The 27,590-nt window shown below is 39.8% G+C and overlaps 1 protein-coding gene across 1 annotated transcript in view; it reads right to left on the reverse strand.

Moving 5' to 3' along the window:
- Positions 1 to 3,525: 3,525 nt before the first annotated feature.
- The window catches only part of Mid1 (midline 1), a 164,950-nt gene continuing 140,885 nt past the window's right edge, over positions 3,526 to 27,590 (reverse strand). The window contains exons 8-10 of the mRNA XM_005358703.2: positions 20,819 to 20,980; positions 15,078 to 15,285; positions 3,526 to 7,482 (exon numbers count right to left, since the gene is read on the reverse strand). Coding sequence (XP_005358760.1) covers positions 7,134 to 7,482; positions 15,078 to 15,285; positions 20,819 to 20,980 — 719 coding nt within the window. The 3' untranslated portion in view covers positions 3,526 to 7,133. The remainder of the gene's footprint in view (positions 7,483 to 15,077; positions 15,286 to 20,818; positions 20,981 to 27,590) is intronic.

A 27,590-nucleotide genomic window follows, 5' to 3' on the forward strand; every position in this document is an offset into this window, starting at 1 on the left:
AAAACATCATGAAGATGGGTACAGATGTCTCTGTGAGTGGATGTTAGGGGGATGTGATTCAAGCTTGGATATCTGAAAAAGGTTCCTCCAAGAATTGAACAGTTTGATAAGAAGTAGGTGCAAAACTCAAAAAGGTTTTAGTCAATACAGTAGAATATATTTAGACAAGGCCTCTTCAGTGGTGAAAGTGAGAGATATGAAAGAGATAGAGGTTGTGTGCAGAGGTAGAGGCTAAGTAAAAGACTTAAAAGAAAAAGTCCAAAAGACTTGGTAATGGATTGAACACAGAGGACTGAAGATGGATGCTAAAAAGAAACCCCACACTAGCCTAGAATTGAGTACAATAAAAGGCTATTTATTGAGGGGTAGACTCACAGATCAAAGTCTTCTGCATGAACGGAGAACAGGAACCAAATCCAGCAGCCGAGAGAGAGAGAGAGAGAGAGAGAGAGAGAGAGAGAGAGAGAGAGAGAGAGAACTTTACATAGGCATTTATAGTATAAGAGGCCACACCTAGTGGGCTGGTATCTTAAAGGCTCCTGGCTGAAGGAGTTTCTGCAGCAGAGAAGAATGACATCAAATATTGACATATGGATTTTGGGTAAAAGGAGTTTTCAAGCAGAGATCATGAATGCAATTCTGGACATAACGCACTTGAGGTACCCTTTAGGTTTCTAAAAATGATTACTCCAAAGCAAGCCTATGTATATGGCAGAGATAGAGGAAAAATTAGACCTAGCGATTTGAACTTGTGTGAAAAAGAAGTTTTAGTACACAGTGATGATTAGCAATGGTATAGGGAGATTAAAAAGGAGTTAGCTAAGCATATCTCAAAAAGCTGTTGTATGTCAAGATGACAGGAGAATTCCTGAGGACATTTTGTTTTCCTAAGTATGGATGTCACTTCTCATATCAGTGAGCACTTTCTGGTGTAATGAAAGCCCCTGAACTTGTGATGGCACTTTGGAAGGTGCAATTCTGGGTAAGGAATGAGCAATGGCAGGTATGAACAGTCCTTTGGGAAAGCTTGAGCAAGAAGAGGAGGTGAAGGAGGCCAGTAGTTGGAGGGGAAATACCATTAGTTTAGGGGAAAATCATTATTAGTACTTGAAATACATTTGTGAATTTGAACAGTGTTTAATGGCCGTCATCAAAATTGAGTTTTGAGAATAAATAGACTGTGCAAAAGAACCAATGTTCATTAAATCATTTTTCTGTGCTATTTCTTAATTGGTAATTGGTTTTAGGCCATGACATATTTGCTTGCTAATTGCTATGCTTCCTATCTAATCATAATTTAATAATTCTCTTAGGAGAACATTACTGAAAAAGATCCAAAGAGAGAACTGCATTTATTTCCATGGACTGCCCATACTAAGTTAGGGCAACTTAAAGAAAGGATTTACTTTAAGTCCCAGACCCCATTTTTATCTAAATGTGTATTCCATGAGAAGGCTGGTATGTAAAAGAAAGGGAATTTACAAGTTCCAAATGTCTTTCCTTTCGTGCTACTTTTATTACCACAAGCAACTACCTACATAAATATATTACTCTTATTAAAACTAAAAGGAAAGGATGGGATGTGGGCTGCCTTGGTAATTGCTTGGCATGCTCTTCACATTAACATTTAAAGGAAATTAATTATGGTGTTGTCTGTAATGCTTTAAAAGCTCAAGAGAAATGGACTTAAAACACTTGTCAAAGGGAATATCTTTTACACACCTATCACTTGCGAGAAGTCTGATTTGAGTTGAGATTATGAAGGTTGTAAAGCTAATCATTAGAACTTTGTCACGCCCCACTCTAGTCTGTCAAATGAGGAATCTTCCAACATCCATTGAATAGCTATATCTTAAGTAGCCCATAACCAGTTCTCCATGGGTTTCAGAGACGTGATGGAATTCAGTGCTGGAGAGAACTTTTAGAGCTCACTGATACATGAAAGGGACATGGCCCAGTCTTGAGTGAGTGAGAGGGTACAGAATGCCCAAGGGCTTTGGGTAGTCCATTGTCCACTATAGCAGAGGACAGCAAACAATGGCTTGCTGGCAAAGCTTTATTGGCTCCCAGTCACATCCATTCATTGACATATTTTCTATGACCACACAGACTGCAAGAGTCATGGCAGAGACCGTGTGCCAGCAAACCTTAGTGTTCACCATCTGAACCGTAAAGTGACCAACTCGGGGCCTAGCACTGACTGCAAATCCTGGATGAGCTTTAAAATGGTGTTTTTGAAAAGTCCATGCTGCTGGGTGGTTTCCCCATCCTTGCCACACCATCTTTTAGAGTAGGAGCCTGAGATCAGCATGTGTGCAATATTTTCATAAGTCAGACGAGTTATCCCTGAATAACATTTTGCTTTGATATTACTTAGCCTTAGAAACACATTTTGGTTTGTAAAAACCTTCTTATATGGGCTATGAAGTTAGGGATTTCTGCAGAGAAGTGTCTCCTCAACTCTCATCAGTACCAGAATTTACTGTGGGGCTTTTTGTAATTCAAATCGCTAGATAACTTCTTCAGAGGTTCTGACTAGCAGGTCTGAAGAGAGACAGAGAGGGCCTTTTCAACAAGTGTTTGATGGCCCTGATACTGTAACTCCGTGCAACTCATTCTGCTTAACACTGACCTAGACTAAAAGGGCTTCCATGTCTAAGATGGAAAAGCCTGCTTCTGGGCTCCTGGCATGGGTATATACTAATAAACCACCCGGAAGAATGCCTGAAGACCACTGTTTCTCTGCTGCCAGTCACTGTTCCTCTCTTCTCTCTCACCCCCGTGATGCCTGACATCAAGCAATCTTTACTCTGGGTTTCCACTCCTTAAAAAGTTTGCTTTCATTGTCTTTTAAAATTCCCTGTAGGGGAAGGAGGGAGAAGATGAGCAAGGAAGTCAGGACCAAGAGGGGTGCACCCACCCACGGAGACAGTGGGGCTGATCTATTGGGAGCTCACCAAGGCCAGCTGGATTGTGACTGGAAAAGAAGGGGATAAACCCGGACTCTCTGAATATGGTAGACAATGAGGGTTGCTGAGAAGCCAAGGACAATGGCACTGGGTTTTGATCCTACTTCTTGTTCTGGTTTTGTGGGGGCCTAGCCAGTTTGGATGTTCACCTTCCTAGACCAGGATGGAGGGGGGAGGACTTTGGACTTTCCACAGGGCAGGGAACCCTGACTGCTCTTCAGACTCGAGAGGGAGGGGGAGAGGAGTGGGGGGAGGGTGGGAGGAGTGGGAGGCTGGGAGGAGGCGGAAAATTTTTTTTCTCAATAAAAAAAAATCTATAAAAAAATTCCCTGTAGGGGATTTTCAGTCTTGTAAAATATCTATATTTTGAATGGGGAATGGTAGATAGTGGATATGACGATTTTAGGCAACAAAACAAAATGAATTGCATAGTATAAAATATTGGAAGAAACAAGCAGAAGTCAAGGAAGTGTTTGTTCAGGTCATGAATGTGAAAATGTAAAACGGCAAAAAAAGCAACAAAGCCAGGCAAAGAGCTATTCTGGTGCCACAAAAAGGATTTTATTTTGAACCAGGAAGCAACAGAAAACAAGAAGAGATTCAGGATTGAGGGGCTTGGCAGTTGACTCAAATACGAAAATTGAATTTGTGCTGGTACAAGGAGTATAGAGAAAACCTTCTCATTTCTACACTAAGCTCATTGGATCACAGCACTTTATTTCCATAATTCGCATTCACACAGTCTGGGATTGCTTTAGAAATCAGATTTTCTGTAAGTGTTTTGTAAATAATTTTGATGATGAAGGTGCCACTCCTGTGACAGTACTGACTGCTGTGCCTTTTTGTTTGCTTGTCCCTGGAAGAAAGGCAAACCTTCAGGAGTAGCTAAACTAGGACCACAGCTGACATCTTGAGTCAGATACCACTTTTCTGGTAAGGAGCTCCACTGTGCACTGTAGGATGTTTAATGCCATCCCTGACTTCTACTCATCAGATGCCAGGTCTCCAGCTTGTGACTACCAAAATTGACTCCCGATATGGCCAAAATGTCTTCTCGGGTTGCAAAATCAAGACCTGGATGAGAAGTACTTGCTAGTGTCATTGTCTCTGCATGCCATTGATGTTTTACCAGGAGAGAGCAGATGTCAGCTTTCCAACACCAGATGCACTGAACAGGCAGGCACATGTCTCTGCAGCCATTTGTATGTGCTCCTGGAGCTGAGATAGAAATCCATCTTGAGTCGGAGGGCACTGGCTCATTCCTCAGGAAGGTCAAGGTCCATTTATCAGTACCATAATAAAAAGTCCATCTGTGTTCAGGTTGCTTTTTCCCCCCACAGAAACCATTATCTCTACAGTCACTTTCTGAAGTCACTTTCTTTTATAGCTGGAGAGAAAATCTTCACCCTGCACCTACCCTCATCGAATCTACTATTTAGATTCGGACTTCAACAATCCGAATCAAAGGCAAGTTTCAACAAGCAGTTTCCAACGCTGGATCCATGCTCTCTTTATCCAAGGAAAAGCAGTACCATATTTTGGAGTCCTGTTCCAAGGATGGGCTACATAACATGGAGGGTCAAGAGAAAGGTGAAAATGCTGGTCTTGTGTTCAAAAAGCACTAAGAGTTTCATCACAGTGAAGAAAGAACATGATACTAAGCTTAAGCCCTCTGCACTCAGGGCACTTGGCAACTGAGTCATTCACATACACATGGTGCCACGCCTTTACAGCCTTTGTTGGCATCTCATCAGTTTCATTGTACTAATTTAATTAGCACTGCCATCTCTTGTGCCCCTCTATGGAAATGCTTCCTGTGAGTGGCGCCAGTCTGTTTAAAGGAAATGCAGAGTTATACTGCAGCAAATGTTTACATCATGTATTTGTAGACTTAAAAAAAAATTCCACACAAAATCTTTTCTACATCATTACAGCAATTAAACACTGTGGCCTTTCACCATATACATATTTTCCTGTAAATATGACAACCTGGAAATAGTAACTGCTACATCCACGATGTTTTTAAGTTAGCCAAGAGTAAGACTTCCACAACAAAATTATAACAGACTTTGTCTTGTCCTTACAAAAATAGTCAAAACACACCCTAAACAGCTTGCGGTGAAAATCTGAGCAGTAACATCTTTATACGGAAAAACATATTCATGGAAATAGTGTCCTTCTAGGAAATGCTTTATGTTAACATCATAAGGCAAACTGTAGCATTTATTGTTACCTGGAGACCATGAGTTTTTAAAAACTCAGAAATCAAGTTTCAGACCCTTTTGTTTAGAACCTGCAAGTGTACAAAGTGCATTAAAATATCTTTATCCAGTTACCCAAAATGTACATAAAAATTACTGAGACAACTTTTCAGTTTATTCAGGGAAGGCAAAGACATATTTTTGTACTGTCAAAAGTCCTAAAAAGTTCCTAGAGAAAAATGAAGATTTTTTTTCCACTGAGATGTCCATTTTTAAGATGTGAAATTGTCTTAAGCTGCTATCAAAATATCCATCTGGGTATAAATAATATAGTAAATATATAAAATATATCCATTAAGAAAAAGGACAGCATCTGTCAGGGAAGAGACAAAAAGACACAGAAGCTTTGTCTTCCATGAAGCCCAGATTGGCAAGCACATCATCTGTGACCACATGATGCTTAAATGGAGAGTGTAGTGAGTAATTTCAGGAAATGGTCGATTTGATTAAAAAACAAACCCAATTCTTCAATCTACCAGTCTTTCAGTCAATGGCTGGCTGACTTGGTAGCCCAGATAAATATTTTAGCAATTGAACCATTTAAACCATTTAGCAAGTGAACCCATGCCAATGTCCTATGCCAAAGACCACCTGAGGAAGTCTTAATCCAAGGATCATTGCACTGTATCTGATCAGTGTGAAAAGAATTTTATCAGAAATTTTATTAGCAGGTCCTATTAACCAATTCCCCTGCTGGAACAGTAAATTTGAAATTTTGTCTTCCAACTCTATGATAAACTATGCTAGGATATAAGGGGATGTCTACATCTTTCAAAGTGTGCTTCCTAAAGAGTGTCGCTTTAGAGGCATGTATGCTGGTGGTGAGTGTTTTCTGTAGTGTGTCATATCATTTTTCATATATACTGTTTTGGGTGACTTACATTTGTACATGGTAGTGTTCAAGGCCATGTGCTGATGTCCTAGAGAACAAAATCAATTGAAAACCGGATTGGAATTTGTAATGGAACATGTCAATTTCCATAGACCCAGAAAGAAAATGAAAGCTTGATTGGTGGCAGGGCAAAATAGGGCACCCATTAAATGTAGCGAAAGAATTTCACAGGCCTAATATAACTAGTAAGAGGAAAGGAAAAACAGTTTTATACCATGGAACAGATTCCTCTTTTGATAAAATCCAAATCAGCGTGAATTCTTGAATCATCTGTAAGATTCAAAATGACAAGGTTCAATTGCAATCTCATTCATGATGCTAGCCCAAAAGCGTCAGCCCTGGAGAAATGGGTTAAGACAACTTTTTCTTCTCCAGATCATCCCATCAGTCACAACTAAACTTGAGGTCCAAAGTTAATGCTCTCCTTCTCCCTTATTCCCCCTACTATTTGATCCAATAGCAGTTTCTGACATCACAGTTAAGATATCTCAAGTTCAGCCAGAGAAAGGAAGCCTGTTTACTTCCTTACTGGATTCTAAATGACTTTTTGCTTTTTAAATAGCTGCATACTCTGTTATTCTAAGTGACAGAACCTAACACGGTCTTAGTACGAAATAGAATGTGAGAAAGTGAATAAACACACAAGTCTACAGAAGGGTTTTTGCAAGCCCATACACTGATGAAATGAAACTGGTAAAGGGCTGGTAAACTTATGGGCCTCTTAATGCGCAGAACCAAGTGATTCCTACGAGCTGCAATCCAGATTATGTTCCTTTTATAAATAATCTATAGATTTTCCTCTAAATACAAAAAAAAATCAAAGAAATTATTAAAGCCTGCACTTAATACAAAACACAATAAAAGAAGTGAAATCTCTCATTTTGAGCCCTATCTGAGCTGGTTTCTGGACAAACTGGGGAGATTTAATCACACTCTCGAAGCCTTAGTTTCTCAATCCTCTAAACAGCCTCTACCTTTGTTATTCCTCAGAGCTGCTCTGGGACTGGATGCTCAAGATAGCTGTTCTGTACAGTCCAAATGGTCTGGGATGGGAAGACCCGTTATAATCGTCAAACACTTGTTCCACACAGTAAAGGTGGGGCACACGGGCTGCGAAAGCGCCACATCAAAGGTATAGAGGTGGATGGAGTTCAAAGCATCATAAAAAGCGATGGAACCATTATCATAGTCCAGCAGGATGCCTACGCGCCGGAGGTGGGGGGCTGGCTCAATGGGGATTTCCTTGCTGTTATGCCTAACCACCCAATTATTGTTGCAGCGGCAGAGAGCCCAGGAAGCAGAGTTCTTCCCAATCCATTCATGTTTGGGGGCCGATTTGTATGCAAGGCCAATGGCATACCTGCAGAAACAAAACAACAGTGATAAAAAAATAAACCACATAGCACGCGAGTAAAATTTGTTTTGTGTACCATAGGGCTATTAAAGTGTGATTATTTGTTGTTCCTGATCTCTCCCTAGAAGAGTATTTAAATCTAAATACTTTTCACTGTCCTTACCAAACACAAAGAGGTGGAAGGCAGCCACTATGTTGGCCTACAATCCTTTTTTCAGCTTAAGTGTTGCAAGAGAATCCTGACTTTCCTCTATACTGCTTTGTTTCTTTTTTTGTGCATCCCTGCACATTAAATTCTCTGGACCAGTGACTGATCAACTCAGAACTTTCTGTAGTTGAAATGTTCTGCTCTGTTCACTACAGTCATTGTAAACCCCATATAGCTACTGGGCATTCGAACTGTGGCTGTGAGCCTATGAAATCAACCTTAAATTTACAGACAAACTATGATTTGGGGTGCCTGGATTTAAGTTTTGGGTTTTTTTTACCTTATTAAAGGCAATGTAGAGTTGCAAAATTATCCTCTGATTTTGTGATATACAATGTCATCCTTTTGTAAGACATTGGGCATCATGAGGGGAAACTGATGCTATACACTACACTGTACCAAAGACAATAAAGGATGTGAGATAATCAAGATGTTATTACAAGTAGGGTTTTGTGTTAAAGAAGTTAGTCTGACTGTAGACTCATGTAAGTAGTCAGAGAACATTCAAGGTAGGCTAGGTTGAGCTATGATGTTTAGGAAGGTTAGTGTCAGAAATACATTTATTGTTCATTCCCTCCCATGGGATCATCAGCATATTCTCAGCATTTGTATGGAAGAGCCTGTTTCTTTCTTTCTTTCTATCTATCTATCTATCTATCTATCTATCTATCTATCTATCTATCTATCTATCTATCTATCTATCGTCTGTCTGTCTATTCAGTTTCAAAAATAGTTTCACACTGCGGCCCACACTAGCCTCAAACTCTCACAACCTTCTGCTTTCAGCCTTCTGAGTGATAGGACTTGAGGTATTAGTCCTGCTTGTAATGGATTTTTATTTTCATTAAGTGTATTGTAACAACTACACATGTGGAGCAAGGCTGCCATACTGGAAAGCATGATTCTATACAAGCTTACTCTTTCAACAGACTTTAAACTTTATGATTGTTATCATATCTTCTGTTTGCCCATGGCTTTGAATGAACTTTGGCAAAAGCAAACAGGGAAAATGATTTCCAGCTATAAGGTTAAGTCCATTGTCTTCATCCAATCTCAATGTCTCATCTATAATACAGGAACAAGTATAGTCTCCATATACCCAAGTAAAAGAGTAAAAGAAAAATGTATTTTTAAATCCTAATCACAATGGCTGGCATGTGATATTCTACAACTGTTATTTTATCATACTACCTAATGACACACAAACAGTATGTTCAGGAATCAGAATTTAAACCTAGGATGAATCAAAAGGCCACAACTTCAGTTGACATTTCATGCCATCTTCCTCTCATCAGAAATCGTGCAAAACAGCACTGCCTTTCTGATTATATTTCCTACTACATGTTAAAGTTTTAAAAATATCTCTGAGAGGGCTGTAGAAATGGATTATAAAGAGTACATGCTGGTCATCCTTTGTTTTATGCAAGATAACAAAGAGAGAGACATACAAGGATCTGCCTAGGAAGGGGAAATAGACAGGAGCTCCTAAAACCTTCATCCAATAACAGATGAAAGCAGTTGCAGAGATGCAGATACAGAGTGGTTAGTGGTGAAGCTAGCAACCCGACAGAGCTCCCAGATTTCTGTTGAAGAGAGGGAGGAGTGATAACAAGAGAAAAGGGGTCAAGAAAAGGATGGGGAAACCCACAGAAAAAGCTGACCTGAACTAGTGGGAGCTCACTCCAGACAGACAACTAGGACACCTGCAAAAGCCCCATCTAGCCCCCCTGAAAGCAGATAACAGTGGGCAGCTTGCGCAGTTTGTGGGAACACTGGCAGTGGGACCAGGATCAATCCCTAATGAACTGACTTTTTGGAGGCCATTTCCTATAAGGAAAAATCTTGCTCAGTCTAGACACAAAAGGGAGGTCCTTAGCCCTGCATCAAGGTGGTGATGTGACAGAATTTGTTGACTCCCCATGAAAAGCTTTATCCTTCTGAGGAGCAGATGCAGATGGGGGGGAAGGGAAATGTGGAGGTGGGAGGAGTGGGAAGGGAGGGAGGGGAAACTGAGATTAGTATGTAAAAAAGAGAAGAATACAAGCTAATCTTCCAGAGGATTTGAGTCTGGCTCACAACTACAACCACCTGCAACTCTAGCTCTAAGGGATCCAACACCTTCTTCTGACACACACACACACACACACACACACACACACACACACACACACACACACCTAAACATAAATCTTATGGATTCAATGTGGCAAAAAGGAAAAAAAAAGAGAGAAGGAATGTTAAAACTGTGTGGGAAGGGATAGGAGAGTTTATAAGGTTGTAAGGGAAGGGGTTGAGGAAATATATTGTATGAAAAATACATTGTTTAAATTCTAAAGGAATTTAAAAAATATTTTAAATTCCACTGAGCAGATAGTTATTCCATTACTCTATATTTCCTTTCTTATTACTCAAAAATAAAAATTCTAAAGAATTTTCCTATAATATTCAAAGCTTCTTATTCTCTTTTTAAGTAACTGAGACATGCCCTTTAATACTTAAAACATTTCACAGTTATTATCATAAGCCAAACACATCACTATTAATCAAGAGTGAAAAACCCTGAGTTCAAGTTTTGATATGTTAGAGCAAAAACAAGTGTAATCGGATATTGACATCTAATACCTGACTGTAAGCAGAAAGAGAAACTTCACTGGTCTTTGTTTAAAATAACATTTTTAAAAAGAAAAATCAGATGTTAGATCTAAAATACAATAGATTTAAGAGAGGTGTGTTTGAAAACATGCTACCACTCAAGAAGATATATTGGTAATCCATTAAATCAGTGAGCCAGCCCTGCTGTAATCAACACAGCAACTTCGTGTCTCTCCTGTCAATCTCTGTTCACAGACAGTTCTGGGTTGTGCTACCCAGAAGGCCCATTTTTGTGTGAGTCTGGATCAGATTATGCAATTGCAATATCCTTTCACAGGACCCTGAAGTTGGAAGAGGATCAGGGACACTGTTTCCTAATGGTAGGCAGCGGGAATGAGGTGTCATGAAGCTTTAGAAGACTTCAGGATGCACCTGCTTTAGCAGAGGACACCAGGTCCTTGTGACTTCATGCACTGAAGTCAGGCACAAGTTTTCCACCCCCATTTATCTTTGTAGATCCTTGACTGACTTCTGTTTATTTGCTAAGAGCAAGCCAATACATTTTTGGAATATTCGCCTCCTCTCCCTCCGTCTCTCTCTCTTTGTATGTGTTCCCATGCCCATGCATACACATGCAAGGCCAGAGTTTAATACTGGGTGTTTTCTTCTATTGCGTCTCTCATTAAATCCAGACCTAACTAATTTGGTTAAGTTGTTTAGCTAGTCAGCTCTGGGGAATCCTCCTGTCTGTGTTCACCCACCTCCAAAGTAGAGTTACAGGCATGTGCAACTAATACCTGGCTTCTACGTGGATACTTGGGATCATAATTCAGGCCCTTATGCTTGCATAGCAGGCACTTTAGCAACTAAACCATCTCTCTAACCCCATGATATGCATTTTTCAATTTAAAATATCTCCCTTGAAGCTGTACTCTATGACTCAGCAGACACTATTTTAATTTTTCAGATTACATGGAACTTAAATTTGCATCGCCAAATAACAATGGCTGTATTGTTTCTTTCTTGATGCTGCAGACCATTTTTAAGTTAAAGAATGCTAATGTTGACTTCCCATTTTATCCTCCATTTAACCCTTTGATGTAGCTTCACCAGGGAGGGCTGACTTCATTTAGAAAAGCAGAAAGTTAAAATTAGAAGAAAAGTAAAGAAATCTAATGCTGCCCTCTCAAATTTCTGTCTAGTAATATTGGTATGAGCCCATTATTACTACCTTACTTAACACTGTTTCATTAATACCAAGTGCATGTTAGCAGCATTTGACAGCAAGAAAATAAATCAAGTGTACAGTCCATTAGGCAAGGGAAAGTATCATTATATTATCACTAATCTGTGAAACTATGTACATAATTTCATTGAACTTGAAAGGTGCACGCAGAATATAATGTTCCAGTAAGTAATGCAGTGAGATATAAAGCAATTACAAATACAAAAACTGTGCTTAACAGAGCAATGTTAACATGTCCCATTATATGTATCATAATGTACATGTTAATTTAAAATCAAGCATATATTTCATAAAAAAATATGTGTGTGTCACTAACTGTTGTATGTCACAGGCATTTAATTGTAGGGGGCAATGCTTCCTTGCTCTTTCCACCTAGGAAATGCAAATCTATTTTCTACATGTGATTTTTTTTAATTGACACAATCAGGTTTGCATGTAAAGACCCAATGTGTGGCAACTAATTGTACAATTTATTTTTCCCACACGAGTTAGTTTTGACATCTGGAACATGTTTTAAAGGTAATACTGATCTGTGTTTATGTAGCTAAAGTGGTCTGATGCAATTTTCCATACTATTCATCAGTGGCAATGAGATCATAATGATCAGGTATCATTTATCACAAGTAATTAATGGGGTTATAATCATTTAAACACTAGATTCTGAAATACCAGATTAATAAAGGACACCAATTAACTAGAAATGTTTGCTTTTCTGCACATGAATTCTTTTTCCCTTTGTGCTTTTAACTTCCTCAACATAGCTAAAAATTTCAAGTTCCAATTGATTCAGAGAACGCAAGCCTGGTACTTCAGGTTCCATATAAAAAGCTAACTATGACAGTGATGCTATACTCACGACATTCCAGCAACATGACTATATAAACAAGACCTGAACAATTTCAACAACAGTAAACATTATAGTATAGATGGGGGAAATGTGAAGTCCCACCCATAAATGAAAACCTATAAGCAATTAACTTCTGAGAGGGAGAATCAGTCTTCCTTATGGATGAGCCCTCTGATTGGTTATCTAATATAAGTGGTCAGACCTAGAAACATACATGCAGCAACACAGAACAGACTCAGCAGGGTGTGTGTGTATGTGTGTGTAACCACAATGGCTTAAAATGGTTAAATAAGAGGAAGCATCGTGAATTTGGGAGGAGTAGGTAGACAGAGTAGAGGAGGGAAGGAGGAGAGTGAAGGAGAAATGAAGTAATTGTGTTTTAATAAAATTTTTAAAAAGTGAGAAAGAGAAAAATGCTAGGTCAAGTGGTCTGTGCCTATGATCCCAGAACTGGAGGAATGGAGACAAAAGGATCTTTGGTCACCAGCCAATCCAGCAGAATCCTTAAACTCCAGGTTCAGTGAGAGACCTTGTCTCAAAAAAATAATGTGGGCTGCAGTTGAGGAAGTAGCTGGCCTCCATATGTACACACACACAAAGGAACACACATAAATTTCAACTGCCAATGAATCCTATAGCCTTGGAAAAAGTAGGACTTCTTCCCCATCATCTGACAGAATATTAGAACATGAAAATGGTCATACAGCCCCTTTGGAAATCAGTATGGTGATTTCTCAGAAAATTAGGAAACAACCTACCTCAAGACCAAGCAATACTACTTTTGCGTATATGCCCAAAAGAGGCTCAATCATGCCACAAGGACATGTGCTCAACTATGTTCATAGCAGCATTATTTGTAATAGTCATAACCTATAAACAACCTAGATGCCCCTCAACTGAAGAATGAATAAGGAAAATGTGGCACATTTACACAATGGAGTACTACATAGTGGTAAAAAATAATGACATCGTGAAATTTGCGGGGAAATGGATGAATCTAGAAAAAAAGGTATTGAGTGAGGTAACCCAGACCCAGAAAGACAAATATCATATGTACTCAATCATAAGTGGCTTTTAGACATAAAGCAAAGAAAAAAACAGGCTACAATTCACAACCCCAGAGAACCTAGACAACAAAGAGGACCCTAAGAATGACATACAAGGATCAACATAGGAAGATGTCAAGATCTCCTGAGGAAAAAAAAAAAGATCTCCTGAGTAAATTGGGAGTGTAGGTGTAGGGGTCACGGAAGAGGGCAGAGGGGAGGGGGAGGAAGGGAGGGGAGTGGAGAAGGATGCATAGCTCAATAAAACCATTAAAAATTTTAAAAAATAAAAATAAGTTACACTGTGGAAAAGAAGAGAAAAAAAAGAAAATAGTCTAGGCAAAGAGAATCAGGAGGATAATATGAGATGAAAAACTACCTGCTAGGTTAATACAGATACCATTATTAAGAGAGTGGAGATAGCCACTTGAGCAAGGTTCCTTAGACTTAGGTTGACTTGTACTCAGCTATGTGCAATTTGTGTACATTGTATTATTTGCAAGGATTTATATGAAAATGACTTGTTTTAGAAGTGCCTTATCATTCTTGGATTAAAACAAACACTGTTGGTGTCCTCATGAATTTCAGGTTTTGTACTTTTGAATATTGATTTTAAGTTTTATTTTTGTTTTAATTTTTTATTACTTGGCAGTCTCATATATTTATGCAATGAATTTTAGTCATTTTTAGTGCTCTCATCTCCCGCCCTCTCCCCCTTGAATCCTTCTCCACAACTTCCCTTCTTTCATGTCAGCTATCACTCACTAAGTATGTTTGTTTATGTGTTAAAGCATAATTATAACTTTTCAAAGCTATATCGCCCTTCAGTGAGTAAGGCATACTATGGCGGTTAGAGCAGAGATCAACAAACTTCAACCCGGGGGTCAACTCTGGCCCCTTGCCTATTCTCACAAATGAAGTTCTATTGGCACCCAGTCCTACCCATTTGTACATGCATTGTCTGTGGCTGTTTTCCCACTATTACAGCCCCAGGCTGAGTACTTGTGACAAAAATTTCCTGACCTGTAAAATCAAGATATTAAGTTTCTTGTCCTTTATTTATGAGCTCCTAGTTAAAAGTTAGACCCCTGACTACAGAGTTTGTAACTACCAACTGTGAATTTTATGACTTTGGGGCCATGCCTTAGTCATGTCATTTGTAAAACGAGAATAACATCACCTCCTCTTTTTCTTTTGGCCTTGAACTCACTATATCTTTATATCTTTCTATACATGTGTGTGTATACATACACACACATGAAGATGACTTTGAACTCTAGTTCTTCCTACCTCTGCATCATGAATACTGGGGTTATAGGCCTGTACTACCATGCTAGATTTCTGCATTGCTGGAACAGAGACATAAAATTGACCTAGACCCAACCTGTAGATTAAAGTATAAATCCAGTTGAGATTAATCCTTATCAGCTAACCCACAATATATGTGTTTAATAGCATTAGTAAATGGTTGCTTTGAAGACACACTGATTTGGGGGATGTTTGCTATGTAGCATTATTGCAGGGGTAGGTTTTACTCTTCAGAATGGATGCTGATTATAAACGTATAACCTTGATAAAGTCCAAAGCAGCTTATTGATATCCTTGACAAAGAACAGAATAGTTTGTGCTTTTTACTGTTGGAGAAAAATCGATTCTGCCTACCATGTGCTTCCACTTATGACCACTTCCCAGTAATGTCGGCCACTATCAATGAACACGTTTCCAGCCACTCCGTAACTTCCTTGGCTGGTGAAGCGTTCAGGCGTATGACTCTTTTTGGATGATGACTCATCTCGTTCCACGGTCAGGTTATCATGGGATACCTTCAGTTTTCGATGAGCAGATTTGGGATCCAGCTTAAACGGCTGACCTAGAAACAAGTTCACAAAAGAAAAAGAAGGGAAAGAGTACTGCTTATTGGAATGTAACAAATGGTATAGCTTCACAGTCAGATTTAAAAGTCTGAAGCAAGGGATGAAGAGATAGCATAGTGGTTAAGAGCACTAACTGCTCATCCAGAGGGCCTGGGTTTGGCAGTTCACTACTATCTGCAACTCTAGTTTTAGCGGATCTGATGCCCTTTTCTGACTTCACTGGGCATAAGGCATGCACATGGTTTGCAGACACACATACAGGCAAAAGATCCATACACATGAAATACAGACGAAGAGGCAAAGCCTAGAATAAGCCATTTTTCCTTGAGCTATACTTCCTACTGCAAAAGTGTATCTTATATTCTAATAGCAATTTAATATTTAGAAACAGTTTTTAAAAGGTATTTATTTATTTATACTTTTCACGATGTTCAAAAAATTATGCAGGAATTTTATGTTCTAGGAAGAGCAGTGTTGAGCAAGAGCATGGCTGTGCTTCCTTGAGTTTCTAGTTAGTTTCTAGCGAGGAGTCCAGTGTTGCTCTGTAACTGTTCAGAAAGGAGTGGGCAAGGATCAACCTTGGATAGGATAGGGGGATTGTGGTACAAGTGCATTCTGGCTGAAGAACATCCTGGAAAGGAGGAGAAAAATGAAGACCTTATTTTCAAGGACTTCCATATATAATCAGTCCTGAATTACACCCATGCTAAATAGACTCCAGAATAAAGAACAAATAAATCAAGATTTCAAGTCGGAATGTAGAGTGTTCTAAACACTCAAACACATCGTTCTGAACTTGGTAAAAGGAAAAGTATCACTCTCTAGGGACTATATATTTAAATTTTTTTCAGCAAGGGTAAATGAGAGTAATGCTCAAGTTTTCTATTTCTGGATTTATTAATACATATAATAGATACAATTATTTTTCATTATTCACATTTGTGTTTTGAAAAGTTTAACATTAAAAATCCTGGCACAGTCATCTATGGGAATTTTGATGTAACTGTTACTTCTCTGTCACTTTAATATTAGGACTGAGTACAGCCAATTGGCTATTGCCACATAAGGAACAGAACATTTTCAAACAGGAAACATTACAATTTGGTAGTGATAACACACTGTCCAACTTCCCAACCACTCTTGCAGTTAGAAAAGGCCTTCTGCTCAGTATGCAAGTCCCATGGAATCATAGGAAAAAAGCCTGGTAAATATGACTGTAAGCAATGCATGCTTGGGCTGGAGACCTCATGGAGAACTGTGTTCACTTAAATATGGGTGGCTCTGCTTGGATTTAAACATAACACCAGAACCTCAAAAATTTTTGCCTTTAGGTCAGTGACGAGCACACTTTTTCTGCAGAGGGTAAGAAAATAAATATTTTCAGTTATGTAGGCCATGTGGTTTCTTTTATGACTTTGTCTTTGTAGTGAGGAAGTAGTCACAAATTGATAAATGAATGGGTATGGGTATATGTAAATAAACCTTTATTTATAAATGTAGGTATTCAGATTTGGCCCTTGAACTACAGCTTACTGATCCTTGTTTTATATTTCTGTAGATATCAAAGGGAAGCCAGTTGACATGCCAATGTGGACTGGAAATTTCCCACAAAGTTTCACCATTCGAAGAGAGACAGAGGCAAATTGATGGTTGCTGAGAAAGGGAGAATCAGTCTTCTCTAAGGGCAAGCCCTCTGATAGGTTAGCCAATCCAAAGAGGTCAGCCTTAAACACATGTAATACTAAACGATCTCAGCATATGGCATTTATAAACATACATATATATGCACACACACGCATATATACATGTGTGTTTGTGTAAGACTTACAATTAAAGAATAGGAAGCTAAGAATTTGAGAAAAGGTGGGAAGGATATGGAAGGAATTAGAAGGAGAAGAGGGAGAGGAAGAATAATGTAAATACAGTACTCATATCTGAAATTCTCAAAAGAATTTTTTGCTCATTTGTATCTTATTGAGACCTTCAATGTTTTATGAATGTTTGAACATAAGTCTTATACAGTCTTAAATTTAATTCTAATGTATAATTTTTGTGTTACGATAAACTTAAACTTCTAATTTTGGGGGCTTATCCTTGGATATAAAATTGATATCTGTATACTAAAAATAAATTAAATACAAAGGATAAAAGAATATAAATCTGACTTAAAAGAAAAAAAAAAAGCCCTCAAGGACCGAGAAGGTAGCTCTCAGAGGCTATCAGACCTACTGGATTATCCCTATAGTTTACATTTTAAAGTTTAAACTTGGCTTGGCTTGTAAAAATATAAAAGTCTCTATGGATGTTCATGCCAGCAACTGTTAGGGATAAGTCATGGAATAAGCTCAGAAGAGAACAAAGATGCTCTCTCTTAAAATATTCCAATTTTTACAGGTGAACGACAAATGTGAGTAAAAATCATTTGACACTAATGGGCAGAGGAGGGGAAAAAAATTCCGTCTTGGAGCTCACTATTTATGTAGGCCTGAGTGCTGTTTGGCCTAATGCCAGTGAGGAATAGCAGCAGAATGTTCAGAAAGAAGGGACTTGCAATGGATAACTGCCTGCAGTGTCCTGCTTGCCCTAGCCCCCTCTCTCAGCCACTCTCACACATAGCAGGGGCCCACCAGCTTCAGTGGGACCCAAGCTTTGTGTTCTCATTGAGCCAATTCTGTCTGGGCCACAGAGGTCTTTCAAAAAACAAACCACTGCCCATTCTTACCAACTTTCAGGCTTTGGCTTCGATGAAGACAAATTAGCTTGAGAAGGAAGTTAATGATTGTGTTACTAAAAAACTTAATTCATCAGACCATTTATAGAGGATATGACCTTATCCTGGCTACTAGTCTTTTGCTTGGACAACTCTCATAATAATCTCTGGACACATTCCCCAGCTGTCAATCTTCCTTCATTTTAATCCCTTCACCACATCACAGTGTAACAAATCATGTTTTTTAGATCCTCATCCAACCCCTACCATATGAACCTGTCAACCTATCTCCCATCAAACACTGCTCTCAAAAAACCAACTGCTTCATGACCCATAATGGGTTTACCATTTGGTTTTATTTGTTTTTGTTTTGTGATGCTGGGGATGGGAACCATGGGTCCACACATTGTAGTCAATCACTCTGTCACTGAGTGCTGCGGCCAGTGCAGTCTAGATAGCCAAGACTGGTGGGGAGGTGGCGGGATTGAGACACAGAGGCTCCTTTTCAGGTGGAAGAATAGCAACTTTTATCTTGCCCAGCAACCTTTTATACCTCTACTCCTTCTGTGGAGACCCACCAGCCAGAAAGAACACAAATATCCTTGTTAATTACAGACCACAAAGAAGTTCGGCTGTCAGTCAGGGGGAGTGAGGGCAGCTGGATCACAACAACTGAGTAATATCCCAAGCCATATCTGGGAGGGTCTCACTAAATTGCTGAGGCTGGTCTTGAACTTGTTCTGTAGACTAAACTGGCCTTGAATTTAGGTTCTTCCTGTAGGTAGGATTACAGGCCGATGAGAACAGGCTTAGCTAGTTTATATTTTTTAAAGCTGGTATGTGTGTGTCGGTGGGTGGTGTGTTTGTGTGATGTGGTGTTACTGGGCTTTGTCTCACAACAAGGGCTAAACTAGTCTGGAATTTGGGATCCTGTTTCACTGTCCTGAGAGCTGGGATTATAGGTATGCACTAGTGTGCCTAGTTTTACAATACGGGTTTTGTCTCTAGCTTCATTGTTCAGCTAACCTGTCCACTTATGTCTTATTTTTACTATGCTGATTCCTTTTCTATTGCACAGATATAATCATTTCTTTGGGCCTTTGTACATGTTATTCCTTTGTCATGGGATATTCTCTCTTCTTCACATCCCTTAATCTTTCCTTACCCTGAAAAGCTACCATGGCTATACAGGGTGATGTTCTTTTGAATGTTCTACACTTTCATGAGTTGCTGCCGTTACAGACTTCAGAAATGCAATGATAACTAAGGCTTAGTGTTCAGTCTTCTCAAACAGTCTACAGTCTCCTTGAGAGAAGACCATCTGTAGGAGCTAAATGTTGTCACAGTGTCCTCAGCCTGGTGCACAGAATCGAAAATTTGCTATAGGAGCTCCACCAGCTTTTGAGAGATGAAATGCATGCTCAAGCTGTTGCCCTAAGTATGTATAAGTTAATTTTCATGTGCTCCGTGACTGTTAACAAAGCATGGCGTAATATTATTCTTATATTCTCAAAGTTGTTTCAAATTTATCAACGTATAAATGAGGCTAAATTTTCCTGTTTTAAAAATGAAGAACCAAAATCTTCTCTTAAAAAATGGGGAGAATGTGAAGAACCACCAAATGTGAGATAAATTCTTAGACTGGATTCTATTAAAGGAACTGTAAAATCTGCATAAAGCCTAGGACTTATGCAACAGAAATGTACTAACGTTAACTTCTTAGGTTGTGACAAATGAGTCAGGGTCATGTAAGACGCTGACTCTAGGGCAAGCTGAGTACAGGGTATACAGGCCTCTCTGTAATAGCTACAGGTTTTCTGGGAATCTGCAATCACCACGAAATAAAATGGTTTTGTTTAAAAAAAAAATATATAAAAAGACAAGTCTCACGGCCACATGGAAAACATGCGGCAGAACTTCAGCTTTCTCTTGCTTAATCCAGAGTTCTTCTTCTACCCTTCGCTTGTCCTAAGATCAAATCATGTGCTACCATGCTCTGGGAGACAAGGATATGGTTAAATGAGAGTTCCTCTTGAAGACTCATTAAGTGTTTCTATTGACTGGCAACCCCACAACATGGCACCATATTGACATAGCATATTTCTAGATCAAAAAGATGTAAAGAAAGAAAAGAGGTTAAAACAAAACACATGTAGACAGAGACAGTGACAGTAACAGTAAGATGACAGAACCATGAGACACAAGGACAGGCTGCACCATTCATTGTGTTGAGTGCTATCCTCTATGCCATAGATGTTTAAGATGCCTGTCTTCCACTCATTTGATGCCAGCAGCATCCTCCTCAGTTGTGATAATGCAGGAGAATGTCTCCAGACATTATTAAATGCTACATGGACTGGGGTTGTGGGAGGAAAGACAAAACTGCCCATGATTGAGAATCACAGACCCAGACAGATCCTTCAAATAAAACAGAATTTCTGAAGAAAGAGTTATGAACCTCTTTTATACTATGGAAAACAATCCTATCTAACATTTATAGAGTGTGTTCTGCATCAGGCCGTATAGGCACCTGTTCAATTTCTCAAAAGAACTTCTTCAGGACTGTTTTCTCAAGAAATGAGAGCAACTATATGCAAAGAAACTAATGGCCACATGACCTAGAAGACACAGAATCGACTTTGACACCCAGAGGGAGCTGCTGGAAATGTCAGCACTTTACACTGGCTCTTTCCTTGCTTTTTCTGAGCCTGTGGGTGATGCCCAAGACAAAAGAGGAAAAAGAAAAGCAAGGAGGAGGAGTGTTAGCCACGAGATGAGCCAACGTGAGATGACGGCTCAGCTGAGTTCACAGCACTTACTGTTCGTCTTCAACTTCCCAGGCTCACTGCTGCGACTGCCTGCCTGGTTGATGGCCTTGACCATGAAGATATACTTGGTGCCACTTTGTAGGCCATGCACAGTGTAGTGGTTCTGCTTGATGTTGGGCACAATCATCCAGCTATCAGCCGAGTTGCACAGACCTGCAAAGCCAACCAGACAGGTGCTATCACAGACAATGTTGGCAGAATTTTAGGTTATTTACGCTGTAAACATTGAAATATGAAGAACTTCTTTGCTTTTTGTATGGGATAACCGACAAAATTGGGCTCAACATGCTATCTATATCAAGAGCTCACTTTGAATTACATGTGTCCTTTGAGCATTTCCCCTGGGACAAATCACTGAAGATTCTTATATTGCAAATTCTGGTCTGTATGAACAGTGCAACGAAGGTGCTTTTGTCTGGGATCTTATGCACTGAACATGCACATGGTGTGTTATTGAGAGCAGTGAGACAGAAACAAAATTAACCAGGGATTGACCCCCCCCCATCTTACCCTCTCCTGAATGACACTGGTCATTCAAGCTTGGTTCTCATGAACTGGGAAACTCACAGATGGATAGCTGATGATGTACTAAGAGCTGACTTCATCAACACTGACATATTGACTGCATTTTGCCTCTGATACTTCTCTTGGCCATATCCAAGCCAAAGTGACTTTGCAGTTTCTCTCTAAAAAGGAGGAATATACTGCTTGGCCATGTGGCTTTAAGTTTGGTCATATGACTTGTTAACTTGAGCACAAATGACAATGTGCTTGTCGCAGGAGTAAGTTTGAAGTTTTCCGTTCGTTCCCTGCATCTCTGCCATTGCTCTGGGGGAAACATTTGGGGAAGAGTCTGCTTATTTCAACAAATGAGACAAGCAGAGAAGCTACTCTGACTAGTTTTATGTCAACTTGATACAAGCTAGAGGCAGTTGAGAAGAGGGACCACTAACTGAGAAAATTCCTCACTAATTGTTCTGTGGAGAAATCTGTGGGGGCATTTTCTTGTCTTGAGATTGAAGTGGGAGAGGTTTGTTCACTGTGGATGGTGACATCCTGGGACTTGTGGTCGTGGGTGCTACAAGAAAGCAGGATGAGCAAGCCAGTAGAGTGGTACTCCTTTGTGACTTCTGCATCAGCTCCTGCCTCCTCCTGGTTCCTGCCTTGCTTGAGTTGCTGACCTGACTTCCCTTGGTGAACAGTAATATAGATGTTCAAGTGAAATTAGGCCCTTTCCTCTCCAAGGTACTTTTTGTCATAGTGATTCATCACAACATTAGTCTCTCTAAGACAACAGCCTTCTCATTAGGTCAGTGCAGCAGCAAACCCAGCACAGGTCAGCCAACTCTATCCAACTTCTAGTGGAAGAGATTTAAAAGTGATCACCAAGGTGTTATGTAATCCTATTTGTGGGGATTCAGAGAAACCTGGGGCAACAGCAGCACTTAGGGGCAACTGGGGGCCCAGTGTGGACCTTGGGAAAGATCGTAGGATTTTTTCACCAGCTGTATTCCTGGTATCACTGGTCCAGAGTGAAGTAGGGCTGCTCTTCTGGTTTCATTCTGCAGGATGTGGGTTGAGAAACAAGCTGAGGATTTATGAGGCTTGGAAGAACATGTAGGAAAAAGGAAGTCCATTTTGTTTCGCAGCTGACTGATGCTAGAAACTTCTTTTTGGTATCAGGCCCAACTTTCCTCTCTCCATCCATCAATCTCCACTCCAATAGAACCTTTTCCCATTTCCCTGGTGACTAGGCTGTCATGAAGTTTCCTTTCTCAGTACTAGTCCCTGGGAGAATGCCAGACCCTTCCACTTCCTGAGGTACTACTCCAAACTCACCCCCCTTTTTCCTTTTTGGTTCATTCGCAAGTCAAAGGGTTAGTTCCTTTGATCTCGAGGCAACTTATACCTCATCCAACTCTGAAGAAACAGCTCCCCAAGAGCCTAATGAGACCTAAGAGAAGCAATTCACAAATATACATCTATACCAACCCACAAATATTTGCATAGCACTGCAGGGTAGTCGTGAGCTCCCTGGAATCTGTCTTTGAATTATATATACTAAATGCTTTCTCCAACTTGTGACTTAAAAATTACACCTGCAATTATAAAAGATGAGAAGAACTTTTCAAAACTTTGTTTTGGTATATGTTCGTGTGTGTGTGTGTGTGTGTGTGTGTGTGTGTGTGTGTAGTGCACTTATGAGTGCATGTGCATGTGCAGGCCAGAGGGTGATACCTGGGGCCTTTCTTGATTGTTCTCTACTTTATTTTTAGATCCAGGATCGGAGAGAACCTGGAACTCACCAGTTCTGGCTAGTTTGGCTAGCCAGCTTGTTCCTGGGATCCCCTGTCTGAGTCCTAAATGCTGAGATTATAGGTGGCTTCAATTCCTTTTGGCTTTCTGTCTGTCCTAAATGTTGGGATTGCAGATGACTGCAATGCCTTTTAGCTTTTTTGTGGGTTCTGGAGAGCCAAACCTTGGTCCTTATGCTTGAACATTAAGTGCTTTATCTCTCCAGCCTCACATGCTCTGGATCTTGTGTGAATACTTTTTTTTCAGGTACTCCCAAGAGTCATTTGGCCTCATGAGTTTTCTGTCACTTGTTATAATTTCTACCTGTGAAAACTTTTAAATCACAGGACCTTGAGACTTGAAAAAAGTAAGCATAAAGCAAGAAGACAACTTCATACTCATAGAGGAATTTGACTGTGTGAAACAGCATTAAGTACTGAGTAGAATAATTCAGGACAGCATCTCCTCAATTTGTAAGTCTGCACCTTGTGTTTTCTTCCCAAGTCTCCCTTGGGTAAGAAGAAAACCTCCCAAGTCCCAATTGGCCATCTCTTACCACAAAACAAAGCTTCCAGTACTGGGACTGGGTTATATCCTATTGAATTGTGGGCCAAAGGGATCCCATGGAAATCCCCAAACAACCTAGGTAGTTGCTAAAAGAATATGTTGCTCTCATCAAATGGACAGGAGGTCCCATTGCAAAAGACCACATGTATGCAACGCATTGAACATGGAGAGGGTGAGCTGCTGCCCACATAGAACCTTCACCATCATATTATGGTGTCTTTGGTATGGGAAGGTACTCTGCAGGCTACCAAAAGAGAAATGTAAACACCAATCCAGCCATAAAGCCTTTGATCTACAATGCTATTTTTTTCTGCAAAATGTGCTAGTGCAATAGTGGCACAAAGCTTGTGGGACTAGCCAGCCAATGTCTGATTTGATGTAAGGTCCACTCCACTCCACAAGATAGAACCCATACCCGATTCTGGTCGGGTCACCAAGAAACCAGAGAGCAAGTAGCCCAGAGACCACGGATCAGTGCCTTAGTCAGCCATCATTAGAAACTTCCTTCTGTAGCAGATGGGAACAAATACAAAGACACAACCAGATACTATGCAAAGAGAGAGACCTTGGAACACATAGCTAAATTCGGTGTGTCCATCAAATTCCTCCCCTCAGGGATAGCTCAGGGAACCACAGGGAAGAGGAGGCAAAAGGAATGTAAGAACCAGAGAGGATTGAGGACACCAGGAGCACAAGGTCCTCTGAATCAGCATGGACAAATCTTGATGGAGGAAGGTCATTGGTTAATTAAATAAAGAAGCTGCTTGCCCTGATAGGTTAAAACATAGGTGAGAGGAGTAAACAGAACAGAATGCTGGGAGGAAGAGGAAGTGAGCTCAGACTCAACAGCTCTCCTCTCGGGGGCAGATGCCTCAGAGATGCCATGCTGCCCGCTCCCGGGCAGACACACGCGATGAAGCTCTGACCCAGGATGGACGTAGGCTAGAATCTTCCCAGTAAGACCGGTGCTCACAGATTATTAGAGATGGGTTGATTGGGATATCAGAATTAGCCAGTAAGGGCTAGAGCTAAAGGGCCAAGCAGTGTTTAAATGAATACAATTTGTGTGTTGTTATTTCGGGGCATAAGCTAGCCAGGCGGCCGGGGTGCTAGGGACGCAGCCCCGCCGCTCATATTACAACAAAATCTCATATGAACTCACACAGACTGAAGCAACAAGCATAGGACTGACTGACATGGATTTGCACCAGGTCCTCTAGCTTTCAGCCTAGTATTTTTTTTTTAGTTTTTCTAATAACCCTACCACTGCTTCCTCTCCCTCCTCTTCTCCAAGTCCTTTCCCCTTTCCCCTTTTCTTTGATTTAGTATTTTTTATTGATTTTTAATGAGCTCTACATTTTTCTCTGTTCCCCTCCCTGCCTCTCCCCTTTCCCCTTCAGCCCTCCCCAAGGTCCCCTGCTCCCAAATTACTCAGGAGATCTTGGTCTTTTTCTACTTTCTACTTCCCATGTAGATTAGATCTATGTATGTCTCTTTTAGGGTCCTCATTGTTGTCTAAGTTCTCTGGGAGTGTGCTTTTTAGGCTGGTTTTCTTTCTTTGCTTTATGTTTAAAAACCACTTATGAGTGAGTACATGTGATAATTGTCTTTCTGTGCCTGGGTTACTTCACTCAAAATAATGTTTTCTAGCTCCATCCATTTTCCTGCAAAATTCAAGCTGTCGTTATTTTTTTTCTGCTGTGTAGTACTCCATTGTGCAAATGTACCACATTTTCCTTATCCACTCTTCGGTTGAGGGCATTTAAGTTGTTTCCAGGTTCTGGCTATGACAGACAAACAATGCTGCTATGAACATAGTTGAGTACATGTCCTTGTGGCACGATTGAGCATCCTTTGGATATATACCCAAAAGTGGTATTACTGGGTCTTGAGGAACGTTGTTTCCTAATTTTCTGAGAAATCACCATACAACCAGCTTGCATTCCCATCAGCAATGCAGAAGTGTTCCCTTTTCCCCACAACCTCTCCAGCATAAGTTGTCATCAGTGTTTTTGATCTTGGCCATTTTTACAGGTGTAAGATGGAATCTCAGAGTTGTTTTGATTTGCATTTCTCTGATGACTAAGGATGTTAAACATTTTCTTAAGTGATTTAGTATTTATATGGGGTCTTGAGTATAAGAAGAAGTGGGTCTCTAATTCTTGTTTTGCTCTTAGGACCCTTTTATTTTCTCTTGGGCTACCTTGTTCAATTTCAGTGTGATGGTTTTTGTTCTATGTGTTTGGTTGTTATCGCTTAGAAGCCTGTTCTTTTCTAATGAGAGACAGAAAGGGAGTAAATCTGGATGGGAGGAGCGGTAGTGAGGAACAGGGAGGAGTAGTAGAAGAAAGGGAAACAGTAATCAAGATATATTATAGGAGGAAGAAATCTATTTTTAATATAAGAGGGGGGAAAGAAGAAAATGTCTCTAAAGGCTAAGGTGACAGGAGGCTCTCCCTTCTCTATATTCTCTTTGATCCTTTCTCACTATAACATTGTATTTTATTTTTTTAGAAAACAACTAAAACAAACCCTGTATTTCTGGAGCCTGCTGCAGCCAAATATTAGATTTTGATCCAACCAAAGTACGGTCCTTTTAAACTGTGTGATCCAATCCCCACGAGGTCTATAATTTACTTGTTGAAGACATCAATATTATTAAAATAATAACAAATCAAAATTAACTTTTGTATCTTAGAATAATCAGCTCATATCCTTAGGTCTCTGTCAACAGCAGTCAGGCATATATGAAAAACAATAATAGCACTCAGCAGATTCAAATGAGTATCAATTTCACTGCATTTGTGCTGTTCATATTTAATTGCACATGTTATGATGAAATGACTACTGTGGTCAAAGAGGGAAAAGGTAAAAATGCTTTCAATAAACTTTCTAGTCGTTGTAGATACCTGAAGCTTGATTTCGTGTGGTGGGATATGCTTACAGCAATGTCATAGGAGCAGATGTCTGAAATTAGTTCAAACTGCAACTTGGCTTCCAATCACAAACTTAACAAAGATTTAATGTATCAAAACCTCCCCACAAAAAGCCAAGATGTGAAACTGACTATCCTGATTATTTTGAAGCCACTAATTTTTTCTTTGAGTGTAATAAAATTCTTTGAAATTTCTTTGAATATAGGTGTGGTTTTACAGTGAGCAAGCTATCTTCATAAACACTAACTAGTTTTTTGCTTCCCTTTTTATTACTAGTATTGCCAAAATAATGATTGAGAATTTATTGCAAATGCCAAGAAAACAATAGTGACATTTTCTTTTGGGACATTTATGTGGGGGTGCCATGGAGTACACCTCAAATAGATTGGTAGTGTAGGTCTTATACCAGCCAGTACCATCTCATTTCTTGCACATGGCTCTATGCTACCTCGACACTACACTGTTTATGAAACATCCACATGATTATCCCGACTGAAACTTCACTTTTTCCCAGACTTGTCTGGGTGTTTTGAAATTCATAGACTGACTCAGGTAAAATATTAAAACAACAAATGAAACTAGAAGACCATTGCTCATAATGAAGCACAATTGAGCCTTTTGACTTTGTACAGTAGTTTTCATTGACAATGAGTCAAAAGCATTTCTCTCCTACTGTAGCATATTAAATGATTTTAATTACATTGGGGATTTGAGAGCCTTGAATGAAAACAGTCATTTTGCTGCAAAAAATGGTGCAGTGTGGACATTGTTTGCAGAGGCTGTCTATGGATTTCTAACAACCTTTCTCTCTTCTAACAGTTTGGGCAGAAGTGAGCCATTTTTCATTCTTCCTTGTAAAAATAATACATTCTTGGTGAGCTCCCAATAGATCAGCTCCACTGTCTCAGTGGGTGGGTGCACCCCTCGTGGTCCCGACTTCTTTGCTCATGTTCTCCCTCCTTCTG

This window comes from Microtus ochrogaster, chromosome X (genome assembly GCF_000317375.1).
Source record: "Microtus ochrogaster isolate Prairie Vole_2 chromosome X, MicOch1.0, whole genome shotgun sequence".
Lineage (NCBI taxonomy): Eukaryota > Metazoa > Chordata > Mammalia > Rodentia > Cricetidae > Microtus > Microtus ochrogaster.